The sequence below is a fragment of the Bufo gargarizans genome, chromosome 3, assembly GCF_014858855.1.
Source record: "Bufo gargarizans isolate SCDJY-AF-19 chromosome 3, ASM1485885v1, whole genome shotgun sequence".
In the NCBI taxonomy this organism is placed as follows: domain Eukaryota; kingdom Metazoa; phylum Chordata; class Amphibia; order Anura; family Bufonidae; genus Bufo; species Bufo gargarizans.
This window is the reverse complement of record NC_058082.1, coordinates 448,846,289-448,860,649: the sequence shown is the minus strand read 5'-3', so window position 1 is coordinate 448,860,649 and position 14,361 is coordinate 448,846,289. Positions and strand designations below refer to the sequence as shown.

The window sequence follows — 14,361 nt, the reverse complement described above, 5'->3', positions numbered from 1 at the left end:
AAATGTAGTTTACTCGTGCATCTTGCAGCTTAACAGCAGTAAATTTCTAAATCAATCATGTGCATTATAATACATCTCAATTACAAAGGAAGGAAGCAATGTTAAATAGGTTGTCAAAGATCAGAAAAAAATACTGCCTTATAGCTCCCTATCAAAAATGACACTCATTTGTATTGTGCTATATATTGTATTGCAATATGCTATAAATGTCTGCTTGAAATGAGATCTCCACATGACAAAGTGAGAAATCATGGAGGATGCATTCTTTATTAATGACCATGGTACAGACATAAAGGTAATGGATTATTTTGCAGGAATATGATATTGACTGACAAGCAAGATTAACATTTTTAGAATACTGCCATCTACAGATATTTTCCAATAATAATATTGCATCACATATAGACTGCATACCATTTTAGTGAATTACATGATTTCAAACCTTAAGAGGTCATAACTCTGCCTCTTTAAAAACATCCAAATTGTTCACCTGAGACACTTGCACGTTATGTATGATGTGGACACATCCTTACTCATAGAGTAAGGATGTATGAACGTGAGTAATGATGTATCGACATTGTCCAAAATTGAGAAGTGATGTTTTTAAAGACGTGCAAACAAAGATTATGGTGTTTTAACATGTACTGGAGGCCTTCAAAGTTGTAGAAACTCACGGTTTACCTGTAGCTGACTCAAAATTATACTTGTCCCTGTACCACGTTCAACTTTAAAAACTTTGGTCAATACATTGCTGTGAGCACATCACTTTATTATACCTCTCTCTTTTGATACCTTTAATTATGTTTATATTTGTGCTAAAATATTAATGTAACTAAAATCTGTAGTAAATTTTATAAATGCTTTTCTTAGTTCCAATGCTGTGGAATCAATGGTTCATCAGACTGGAAAGATGAAATTCCCAAATCTTGTTGCAATGCAGGCGACAAGGAGTGCACAAAAGAAAATGCATTTAAAGAGGTAAGAAATATACACAAATATGTGGTATACAGATAATCAAATTTCTTGAAATAAATTTTGGGTCCAATTCTAACAAATCGGTCCAAAAATTTGATTTTGGCCTGAATTGATTCTACTCAAATGAAAAGTACTCCAATTGTAGAGAGCCCTTGAGGAACCGATGCAGAGGATGGGACTACTCGGGGCCCTGGTGAGATGTTGTTGTGTCACAGTATCCTAACTCAGGCCGTCGCTCCCTGGGGTTCCATGCAGTGAAAAAGATGATGGAACCAAGCAAAGTTTGATTAACAAAGAACGTCTTTCTTTACTGAGTGCAAAAAATGGATAGCACATCATTAATCAGCAGTTCGTACAAAGTGCAATTTCTCTCCTCCCAGAGGATGGGGTATGGTGGTTGGTAAATTGCAGAAATTTGCTAGCAGATGGTGTCTCTCTCTTGATTCCCTTCCCTACGGCTTGACCCTGACACCTGTAGGTGTCCACTATATAATGCAGGCTTCTAGCTATGTCTGTCCTGAACTTCCGTGATGGTGTCTGAACATATTGACCACAACTTTGAAGCAGAGTCTTGATAGCTTGGTTGCTTGATCACTCTGATGACTTAAATACACTGTAGTTTACAAATCTTCCATGGCCTAGGACCCTGGGCCAATGATCTCCTCCTAGATGAGCTGCCTCTGTGGTCCACCTGACGTGGGAGATGGATCACATGCCCCCTCACTCCTCACTTTCCTCTCTAAACTGACTGTAACTCACTCTGCCCCTCCTTTGGCAAGAGGTTGGACCAGCCCACTCCTACCATGAAGGGAGGAATGGGATGTTAAGATCCATTCCTGTAGCCAAAAGCTGCCAACCATACTCCATCTGCTGGTATACAAGGAGTATTGCATCCAATGTGACATAACACAAAGATTACATTACATTATAACCCATTAAATCATTACAAGTGTAGTACCCCCAGGTCTGATGTACTACACAAATGCCCTGAGGTCTCCTAGGACTATTTTTTCTCTTTTGTCTTTTTTTTAAACATTTTTTTTCTCTCTCCCCACCTCCTTTTAAGCTCATTAACACAATGCCAGCAATATTATTTAATGTCAGTAACACTGGAAAGAGGCTATTGTGTCTACTTGGATTTGAAGACCCAAATGAACAATGAAGTCTGGACAAGTCAAGCAATAGCAAACTGGGTCATTTTTGGCCACTTTTACAATCTGCCTCCCCAAAAGTCCATGGAGTCAGGGAACAGGGTATGTGCAAGAGAAAGGCCACAGTCCTCTTGAAAACGACATCATTTTATCAGACAGATGGCCAGAAGTATTACTGCCATAGAGCAGAATAAAATTTGGGTGAAGACGTGGAACTATGCAACATTTTGAAAACAAGACAATTTTAACAGACAATTAGCCAGAAGTATTATGACCATAGAGCAGAATACGCAACATTTGGAAAACACATTTTATAGACAGCTGGCCAGAAGTAGCAATAGTATAATAGAACAAAATTACATTTGAGTGAAGGCGCACTTGCACAACAATTGGAAAACAAGACTATTGAAATAGACAGCTTGCCAGAAGTACAGTATTAATTCTAAAGAAGAGTAACTGCAGAATTACCACAATTAATTGAAATGGCAGCAACTGCCACATACTCTGCCACATAATATTTTTCTCACTGCCACATATTCTGTTATGTATGTCTCACAATAAATCAAAGGATAAGGAGGAGGAGTCTGAGCAGGAAAAGAAGTAACTGATGATGATGATGACAAGAACACTGTACTGCTTGGGTAAGTGGCCTGGCTGCCACAAAGAAGACCGGGAGAAGGACAGTTTTGTTCCATATACTGGCCAGTTCTATTTTCCTACTGGAACCGGTGATGCTGTCTCACATGCTGCAATAGATCCCTGGTACCTATGTTTATGTTTGAACACCCACGGCTTATTTTCACTCTGCAGATATTGCACACGAAAGTAGTTCTGTGTGCTGGTCCTGTTGAGAAAAACTGCCATATGGAAGATACTTGCACAAAGCTAGCTGATCTTGACTTAGGTGTGGCGTGTTTTGAGTCTGCACCCAAAGCATCAGCAGCAGCATCAGTCCCTAAACTGACCACAACAGAAGCAGATCTGGTCCTGGCAGGGATTTTTTTGAGGTTTTGACCATACATTGCCTCTGCTCTTTATTATAACCACAACCACCACCCTCCTCCTCTCATCCTACCTTCTCAGTACCCTGATTTGGCTCCAAGATCCTGTCCAACACACAATCATCATTATAGTCTTTACTCTCCCCGTCACTTTTATCAGACTGTGATATGCCATAGTGGGCTTCCCCCCTATGATTTCCTTCTCTGCATTTGCCCCAAATGCCACTGCCACCAGGGCCACTGCTGCCCCTACCACCACCAGTGTGGCTTCTTAGGGAAAAAGAGGGTTCCCCACTTGGAGGAGGCAGTGAATACAGAGATGACACAAGTGAAAGGCTTCTCTGGGGCTGCAAGGAGGAGCAGAAGGAATGCACTGAGCTCTGGCTCAAAGGCATGGTGTCAGACAAAAATTAAATTGATATCAACCTGCTGTGACTGAGAAGATGTGTGAGCCATCCAGTCCACAATGTCATCCTCTTTGTCCTTAATAACAATCTGTGACCTACTGGAAGCAGACTGTGGTCTGCTGCTGGACATGTGATGCCAACTTTGCTGCTACTGCTGTTTACACTACTAGAGCAACGCACATTCTTAGGGTCCATTCACATGTCCGCAAAAGGGTCTGCACCCGTTCTGTAATTTTGCGGAACGGGCCCGGACGTGAAGCGGAGAGCACACTATGTGCTCTCCGCTTCCGCATTTGCGGAGCGCAGCCCTGAACTTCCAGGTTTCGGCCCCGAACTTCCGCTCTGCAGCTCCGCAAAAGATAGAACATGTCCTATTCTTGTCCGCAGCTGCGGACAAGAATAGGCATTTCTATAGTGGGTGCCGGCCGGGTGTGTTGCGGATCCGCAACACACCACGGATGTGTGAATGGACCCTTACTCATAGATGATGTGGCATGGGTCTTTTGTTTTCCACTTTACTGAAACAATGACAAGTCACAAGTTTTAAATTGTTTGAAATTAATTTTGGGTCCAATTCTAACAAATTGGTCAAACTATTTTGTCCAGGTCTGAATCAATTCTACCAGAATCAAACATGCCCCAATTGGCCTGAAATTGGCATATGATACTCTGAAGTCTTCCCCCCCAAGCTCTTTAATGCAAAGACAGCAATAGTAAATAATGTCAGACTGACACTGGTATATCGATGCAGTAAAATGCATTGAACTGTGCAATTATAAAATGTAGCAATATTGCAACTCGTTTTTAAGAAAAAAGGTGCAATTAAGCCACATATCCAGTGAAAGATATGCTGCTGGAGGTGCTGGAAATATGCCTATAAAACACTTACAAACTGTAAGAGGTTTTGTAAAAAAAAATATTATGGCTGCTCATGCACAGAAAAGAAATGTGGTGCGGGCCCTGCAGGATTTTTGTCACTGTAGGGAATTACATGAACCACTCCAGCTGCCATCACTGTAAAACACATACAGAACAATGCCTCACTCTCTAATGAAAAAACACTGACTTTCTACATATTAATTCAATCTACCTAACTAAATATATCCCAAAGCTATCCCTGCACTATTCTAAAATTGTTTTCTTGTGTCTGTAATTGGTGTCTGTCAAAGGAGCCGGGACACATAGCACACATCTCCTCTCACCTCAAATGGCTGACTGAGCCCACTATGCCATCTGTGTTTGTGAGCTAGCATAGACAATGAAGAACCAGCCAATATCCTGCCTCTTGATTGGCTGACAGGCTGCCTGCAATGCTTTGTGAGCAACCCCACCAGCCAGCCAAGGTCATGTGATCCTCCTTCTTCATCCTCTCTGCCTTGTTTCCCTGTAAAAGTAAAATTGCAAATGCAGTTTTGCCCAATTCCTCTGAAACAAATTTCCAAAACGTTGTATTCGCATGGCAGACTTTTTTGTGATATACTGGTAGAGTAGCTCGCTACCTCAACTTCAAGGTCTATTGGATCCTGGTAATACAGCCGGAGAGACAATAAACATAGAGGGGGTATTTTCACTTGCCTCCATGAGTTTCCCCAGTTGCTTCTTGTATTTATATCAAAAGAATTGTTGCACGGTTACAATACAGTGTAATATAAGACGTTATACCAATTATTTTTGTAATAATATAAATAAATCAATATATTACAGATAAACACAATCAGAAATAAGCCACTTAGGAAGTTTTACATCACTGTCTTTAATGTGCAAGCGTAAAAGCCTGGTTAAACCTAATATCTCCATCTCAGTGTTTGGCATTACCATTATGCCTAGGCATCATGCCCTCTGTCTAGGTGTTATGTTTGACACTGTTCTTTCCTTCACCCCATATATTGCCTGCTCATGTCGCCTGCACCTCAAAAACATATCTAGAATTCACTGCTTTGTTACTAATAGAAACAACAAAAACACTCATTATGACCCTGATCCATTCTTGTCTCGATTACTGTAACTCATTACTAATTGGTCTCCCCATCACCAGACTTTCCTCTCTCCAATCTATCCTTAATCCAGCAAACTGATGATTCTCACCCTCAAAGCTCTTCACAGTGCTGACCCCCCACCACCACCACCACACATCTCCTCCCTCATCTCTGTCTACCACCCTACCAGTGCTTTCCATTCAGTGAATGACTTACGGTATGACTAACATCCATCATAATCAGAACCTCTCAATCCAGACTTTTCCCAAGCTACATCAATTCTCTGGAATTCCCTCTCCCAAGAAATTAGGTTAACTTACAACATCCACAGTTTTAGGGACTCCCTAAAAACACATCTTTTGAGGTTGGTGTATCACATCCCCTAATCTAACTCTTCGTCATTCACCCCCTCCCTTCATCATCATTCTTCTGAACCTGATCCATCATCAAATATCCAAACCCCATGCAATCAAGTGCACTACACATATCGGCTCGTGACTGGCTCATGCAGCTTTATATATGCTGCCCTATTTTTTCAAGATGGCCGGACCATTGTGCAAAACAAGTGGTTTTTACCTTTTGTGTCACCCCTATCTCCTCATAGAATAAGCTCTTGCGAGCAGGTCCCTCATTCCTCTTATTTTGATTTTGTGCATATATATATATATATATATATAAAATTATTCTTTTGTCGTCTCATGACCTCAGGCTGTAAGATCGTAGCTTGAAATAGCCTAACATACCTATAAGGCATGTGTATAAATGATAGGTCTAAACATGGCATGGTCATTTTCTGTTCAGGTTCGGAATATATAGTAGTACTAACAAGGATATACATGATTATTGTATAATTGGTACCTGGCTCATAAGAAACTTCAAGAACATAAGTCAAAATGAACCCTTACCAGGGTGGATAAAAATCTATGATTTTTATATAAAATGCTTTTTGAGGAAAATATATTACCATCCAAAGGTTATTCCATCATGAAATAAAGATTAGTTTTTTGAATTATGTAGAATAAGGCTATATATGTTTAATTTTTTGAGTAAATAAATTCCATTAATCCATTCACAATGTCATGCTCTTCCAGAGGTTTTTGTAAGATTATTGGGCAGTTTCTCTGCCTACAAGATATTATCACAGATGCTTGGTTTACTTTTGCAGTTCTCAAAACTGAATTTGACTCAGCAGAGATCACATGCCTCGTCTTTACAGGAAAAATGTTATAACGTGAACAGAGTTGAGAAAAAGACCTTAAACTTCTACAAACCTATGAATACAGGATCAACCTAATCAAACTAATATGATAAGTTGTTATTCTAAAAATCTTCATCTACTTGTATATTATAAGTTATACCAGTAAGAATTAGTCTTTATGTAGAAAACTATGATTTAAATCAAGCCTTACTGACTAGTGATTTAAATTGTGATTTAAATCGTGGTTTAAATCAGTTTGATTTAAATCAAATCCACCCTGACCCTAACAGAAACTAAACTTGCTACACACCAAATGGAGAACACACTAATATGGTAGACACTTTCACAATAGGATAAACTTAGAGGAGTCAGGCAGATGGTGCAAAGATGTATCATGGTGGTTCACTGTGTGATAGATCTGGCAAATTTTGCTTTGCATGGTAGAGATTTTTCTTTTTGTCACTTCGCGGCTGGCTTACTTTAGACCAGTGTTTTTTCATCAAAATTATTACGTACTTCATTAATATATTTGGTGCATTCTAGGACTCCATTCAGCTGTAGAGATGTCCCGAACTATTCGCCAGCGAATAGTTCCCGGCAAACATAGCTTGTTCGCGTTCGCCGCTGCGGGCGAACATATGCAATATTCGGTCCGCCTCCTATACGTCATCATTGAGCAAACTTTGACCCTGTTCCTCACAGTCAGCAGACACATTCCAGCCAATCAGCATACCCTCCCTCCCAGACCCTCCCACCGCCTATCAAAAAGCAAGGACAGCATCCATCTTAGATTCATTCTGAAGCTGCAGTGTCACAAAGTTGTAATCGCAATGCGATTAATACAGGTTATATTAATCGCATTGCGATTACAACTTAGAGCTGGGTTCCTAATGGTTATATTGATAGAATATAACGAAGATTGAGAATATAGTGCTATATTCGTTGTCAATTCTAGCAATACAACCATTAGGAACTCAGATCTAAGTTGTAATTGCAATGCGAATAATGCAGGCTATATTGATCGCATTGCGAATTCAAGCTAGCGAATGCAAGCTAAGTTCCTAATGGTTGTATTGCTAGAATTGACGAATATAACGAATATAGCACTATATTCTCAATCTTCGTTATATTCTAGCAATACAACCATTAGGAACCCAACAGCTCTAAGTTGAATTCGCAATGCGATTAATATAACCTGCATTAATCGCATTGCGATTACAACTTTCTCAAATCCGACAGTACATTCTAGCATGGAGCTGTTGCCATGGTGATGGGGACGCTCCATGAGCACGGAAGTCGGCAGAAGCTCTAAGTTGAAATCGCAATGCGATTAATTCAAGTTCTATAAATCGCATTGCGATTTCAACAGAACTTCTGCTGACTTCCGTGCTTATGGAGCGTCCCCATCACCATGGTAACGACTCCATGCTAGAATGTACTGTCGGATTTGAGAAAGTTGAAATCGCAATGCGATTAATTCAAGTTCTATAAATCGCATTGCGATTTCAACAGAACTTCTGCTGACTTCCGTGCTCATGGAGCATCCCCATCACCATGGGAACGACTCCATGCTAGAATGTACTGTCGGATTTGAGAAAGTTGAAATCGCAATGCGATTAATTCAAGTTCTATAAATCGCATTGCGATTTCAACTAACCACACTCTGCGTCAACTACGTAATTTTCCATGGGTGTTTTGCCATGGATCCCCCTCCGGCATGCCACAGTCCAGGTGTTAGTCCCCTTGAAACAACTTTTCCATCACTATTGTGGCCACAAAGAGTACCTGTGGGTTTTCATATTCACCTGTCTATTGCGGTTCGCCCAGTTCGCACGTTCGCGAACATTTGCGGAAACTCGCGTTCGCCGTTCGCGAACGGAAAATTTTATGTTCGCGACATCACTACTCAGCTGTGCTCTTATTGCTGGAAACTTTTGAAAAGTGTGTACAACACGTAACAGACCTGGTGCACTGCATATACACCAATTTGTTGGGTCAATTCTTACTAGAATTATGGTGTATTTACCATAGTAAATCTGCCGGATAACAGACAGACAGCAATGGAATCCATAATGGACAGTAAAAGGCTGTGCCAGGAATGAAAGTGCCAAAACTAAAAGTTCTAAAAAAAAAGAATCTAGAGTTATATATACTGTACATCTTCATAAAAGGGGCTAAAATAATTCAGTGGGCATGAATGGTATTGCAGCACCACTTCCATTCACTTAAATGGCAGCATCACTGCAGTACCATTTATGACCACTATCCAGTCTACTGAGCTGTGGTGTTTCAGAGTTCAGCAGTCTGTTCGGTAGGGTTGTCGGACCCTGCTGTTATGATGATCTATCCTAAGTCATAAAAAAGTTCTTCATATTTTTTAATAATCACTTATGGTCATGGAAAGCTACTGGCCATGAACCAAATATAAAATAGCCTACAAAGATTATAGTGTAGTTAGTAATAGCAAGTTTTCAAGACAGCACACTCACCACATGAGCTTTGCTTGGTATTCTTTTTCATGTAGTCATCCAGCAATTTCTGCTATTGGCTATAGGTTTATTTTGATTGGACCAGCAAATTTCTTGAAATTCATTTCAGATCTGATTCTAATGAACTGTTAAAAAAAATTCCATTCAGATCTGAATCAATTCTTCCTGAATCAAAAATGCTGCAACTATCCTGAAAATGGATGTATGACATTCTAAGGTCTCCTAGGAGTCATATTTTTGTGCTTTTGTCTTTCTCTTTTTTTATCCCCCTCCAAATTCTTTAAAGACAGCAATAGTAAATAATGTCAGAGTGACACTGACAAATGTAGCTATAGGAACATGCATGATGTTAACAAACAGCCTTTTAAAAAACATAACACATCATCTGATTTGGTATGCTTTTTAAGATGAAAATGTTCCATACGTTGTTATTGGGGAAGATCCCTGCCCATGTTTATATACACATGGTAGTATTAGAATAAGTGGTGGATTTTTCTGAACAAGCAGTCCAAAAATGATGCCTTAACAGGACATATGCCTGCCTGTGTTTATACACATACACATATTAGTATTGGAAGAAGCAGTGGCTTGTTCTGAATAAGTAGTTCAAAAATTAAGTCTTAACAGGGGCATTTGCCTGTCCATGTTTATACACACTCATGGTACAGTAGAAACAGTGGCTTGTTCTGAAAAAGCATCCACAAATGATGCCTTAACAGGGCAGATGCCTTGTTTGGGAGCGGCAGCAGTACATTTTGTATATGAAACTTCATTGGCAAGGCAGGAGATGTGTGGTTCTGTACGGATAAACAAACCCAAAGCCAAAACAAGCTACAACAGAAGTAGGTGAGGCCAGCAATACCACAGTACAACACAAAATACCACCCCAGCAAAACCAAACACACAGTGCAGCATAAAATACTGCCGTATCACCATCCTTCGGACAGCTATACAATTGAATTCCAGGAGGGCATCTGGGGCTGGTGCATACGTACTTGATGCTCCAATCATTAATTAATGCTGAGAGCATCAGATTGTTACATACCTGGCCAGCACCAAATCTCCCTAGCCAGTCCACCCCATTTTGAGTGTGTGGCAATGCTATCAGCAGCATCTGTTACGCTGAGCGCTCCGGGTCCCCTGCTGGCCTCGGAGCGCTCACAGCGTATGCCCCCAGGCAGCACTCCAGCGTCTCAGCGTGTGCGTCCTCGCTCTCTAGGGTGCGCGCGCGCCGGGACTCTTAGATTCAAAGGGCCAGTGCACCAGTGATTGGTGCCTGGTCCAAAGGGGTTATTAAGGGTTAAGGTTTGTGAGAGGCAGTGCTGACTTAATTAGGCTGCACCTGTGCACTGCCCATATATACCTTCTCCTCCCACAGCTTTCTGCCGGATCTTTGTGCCTTGTGCCTCAGAGAAAGCGTTCCCTACTGTGTTAGTTTGCCTTGCCTGTTGCCGAACCCGTTGCTACCGTCTACTCGCCTTTGAACCTTTGCCGCCTGCCCTGACCTCTGCTACGTCCGACTACGCTCTTGCCTTCTCCCTGTGTACCACGCCTTATCAGCTGCCAGAGAGGTCGAGTTGTTACTAGGGGACACGACCTGGTAGTTACCGCCGCAGCAAATCCATCCCGCTTTGCGGCGGGCTCTGGTGAAGACCAGTAACTGCTTAGAACCGGTCCTCTAGTACAACCCGCGCCATCGCCTCTCTGGTCCAGAGGATCCACTACCTGTCCTGCCGGTACGTGACAGTAAGATCCGGCCATGGATCCCGCTGATGTTCCCCTGCCAAGCCTAGCGGACCTCATCACCATTGTGGCCCAGCAGGGTCAACAGCTGGCCCAGTTGACCGCTATGTTGCAGCAGCTCCTGCCTTCTCAGCAACAGCCAGCTCCTCCGTCTGCTCCTGCTGCATCACCTCCGCCTGCAGTTGCCACCGGTTCCAGAATCCGTTTGTCCCTACCAGACAAATATGATGGAGATCCTAAGCAGTGCCGTGGGTTCTTGTCGCAGTGCTCTCTCCACCTCGAGCTACTGTCCGACCAGTTTCCTTCTGAGCGAGCCAAGGTAGCCTTTATTCTCAGTTTACTGCCCGGGAAGGCCCTGGCCTGGGCTACACCACTATGGGACCGCGCAGATCCTGCCACCGCTTCCGTCCAGAGCTTCTGCCTAGAGTTCCGGAATGTTTTTGAGGAGCCTGCCCGGGTTACTTCCGCAGAGACTGCCTTACTAAATTTGACCCAAGGAGGTTCTTCCGTGGGTGACTATGCCATTCAGTTCCGCACCCTGGCCTCTGAGCTGAACTGGAACAATGAAGCCCTTGCTCCACCTTCAAGAAGGGACTTAACAGGGAAGTAAAGGACGTTCTGGCTGCACGTGAGCTTCCTTCCACTCTTAGTGACCTCATCTTGCTGGCCACTAGGATAGACAAACGTTTCACCGAAAGACAAGAGGAACTCCTCCTTGAAAAGGAAAAAGCTCGTCCTAGACGCTTTCCTCGTCTGGCTCCCATTTTTCTGCATCCACCTCAACCCGCTACTGGGTTTTCCGCCGTGGAAGCCATGCAGGTGGATCGGTCACGCCTGACTCCGCAAGAACGAGCCCGCCGCAGAAACGAGAACCTGTGTCTGTACTGTGCCAGTACCGAGCACTTCCTTAGAGATTGTCCTTTCTGTCCACCGCGTTCGAGAAACGCTTGCACCTAGTAAACGTGGGAGAGGCGTTACTAGGTGTGGATTCTTCCTCTCCACGTCTCATCATACCCGTGCAATTGATCATCTCTTCCAAGTCCTCTTTCTCCGCAGCCGCCTTCTTGGATTCCGGTTCAGCTGGCAACTTCATTCACGCCTCCTTGGTTGACTAGTGCCGTATTCCAGTAATCCGTCTACCCAAGCCGTTTTTCATCTCTACTGTTAACAGTGAGAGACTCTCTGCCACCGTGCAGTTCCGTACCCAGCCTCTGCAGATGGACATCGGATTATTTCATACCGAGACTTTAGAGTTCTTTGTCCTTCCCTTCTGTTCCTCCGAACTCCTCCTGGGTCTGCCGTGGCTTCAACGTCATAGTCCTGTCCTGAATTGGTCCACCGGTGAGATCCTGCGTTGGGGTTCCTCCTGTTCGGACCGCTGTCTCAAGCCTGCTCTGGTCAAACAGAACCCACAAGTTTCTCCGCCTTCTGGGCTGCCCAAGCCATACCATTCCTTCGCGGATGTCTTCTGCAAGAAACAAGCTGAGGTCCTTCCTCCTCACCGATCCTATGATTGCCCGATCGACCTGATACCCGGTTCTACTCCACCTCGGGGCAGAATTTATCCTCTCTCACCTCCTGAGACTCTTGCCATGTCCGACTATATACGTGAGAACCTACAGAGAGGATTCATAAGAAAATCTTCTTCTCCTGCTGGGGCCGGTTTTTTCTTCGTGACAAAAAAAGACGGCTCCCTCCGCCCCTGCATTGACTACAGAGGTCTTAATAAAATTACCATCAAGAACCGTTACCCTCTGCCTCTAATCTCTGAGCTATTTGATCGTCTCCAAGGGGCTAAGATCTTCACTAAATTGGACCTCCGAGGGGCCTATAATCTGATCCGTATCCGTGAGGGAGACGAATGGAAGACCACCTTTAACACAAGGGACGGCCATTTTGAGTATTTGGTGATGCCCTTCGGCCTCTGCAACGCACCTGCTGTCTTCCAGGAATTCGTCAGTGATATTTTCAGGGACTTACTTTACACCTGCGTGGTCGTATACCTGGATGATATCCTCATCTTTTCCTCCAATTTGGATCAACACCGGGTCCATGTGCAAAAAGTTCTTACTTGTCTTAGGAGAAATCGCCTGTACGCTAAACTTGAAAAATGTCTTTTTGAACGGACCTCCCTGCCTTTCCTGGGATACATTATCTCAGCCCACGGACTTCAAATGGACCCAGCCAAGCTCTCGGTGGTTCTGGATTGGCCACGCCCCTCTGGTCTCCGAGCCATACAAAGATTTCTGGGCTTTGCGAATTACTACAGGCAATTCAACCCTCACTATTCCACTCTGGTAGCTCCTATCGTGGCCCTCACAAGAAAAGGAGCTAACCCCAAATCCTGGCCTTCCCAAGCTGAGGAAGCCTTCCAGTCCCTGAAATCCGCCTTTGCCTCTGCACCCGTTCTCTCTAGACCAGATTCCACCAAGCCTTTCTCTCTTGAAGTGGATGCCTCCTCGGTGGGAGCCGGAGCTGTCCTCACCCAGAAGTCTTCCCGGGGCAAGACTTCAACTTGTGGCTTCTTTTCAAAAACATTCTCTTCCGCAGAGAGAAATTACTCCATTGGGGACAGGGAACTGCTAGCTATTAAATTGGCACTGGAGGTATGGAGACATTTACTCGAGGGCGCCACACATCCTGTGTACATCTTCACGGACCACAAGAACCTGGCTTATCTCCAGTCTGCTCAGAGATTAAATCCCCGTCAGACTCGTTGGTCTCTGTTCTTCGCCCGCTTTAATTTTGAGATCCATTTCCGTCCGGCTTGTAAGAACATTAGGGCAGATGCTCTGTCTCGCTCCTCTGATGTGGTGGGCGACGAGTTAACACCTCGATATATTATCCCTCCAGAACGCCTTATTACAGTCGCTCCCGTGGACCTGCGCCTTCTTCCTCCTGGCAAATCCTACGTACCTCCACGTCAGCGGCTGCGAATTTCTTAAGTGGGGCCACGCCTCCCCTTTTGCCGGTCATCCAGGGGTGCTAAAGTCTCTCCAACTAATCTCCCAAAGGTACTGGTGGCCTTCTCTGGAGAAAGATGTCTCGGACTTCGTCCAGGCCTGTATGATTTGCGCCCGGGATAAATCGCCTCGCCAGAAACCAGCAGGTCTCCTCTTGCCTCTACCTGTTCCTGAAGTTCCCTGGTCTCACATCGCTATGGACTTTATTACAGATCTTCCCTCCTCCCATGGCAAGTCCGTTATTTGGGTCGTGGTGGATCGCTTCTCCAAGATGGCTCACTTTGTACCCCTGCCCGGTCTACCCTCTGCACCCATGTTGGCCAAACTATTTTTCCAACACATCTTCCGTCTCCATGGCCTTCCCAAACATATTGTCTCGGATCGTGGGGTACAATTCGTCTCCAAATTCTGGAGGGCTCTATGTGCTCAGCTCGGGATCAAATTGGACTTTTCTTCTT

General features: G+C 43.8%; 1 protein-coding gene across 1 annotated transcript in view; it reads left to right on the top strand.

Moving 5' to 3' along the window:
* Positions 1 to 14,361, top strand: part of CD53 (CD53 molecule) — a 98,606-nt gene that overhangs the window by 58,710 nt on the left and 25,535 nt on the right. The window contains exon 6 of the mRNA XM_044283531.1: positions 871 to 978. Within this exon, the coding sequence (XP_044139466.1) occupies positions 871 to 978 (108 nt within the window). The remainder of the gene's footprint in view (positions 1 to 870; positions 979 to 14,361) is intronic.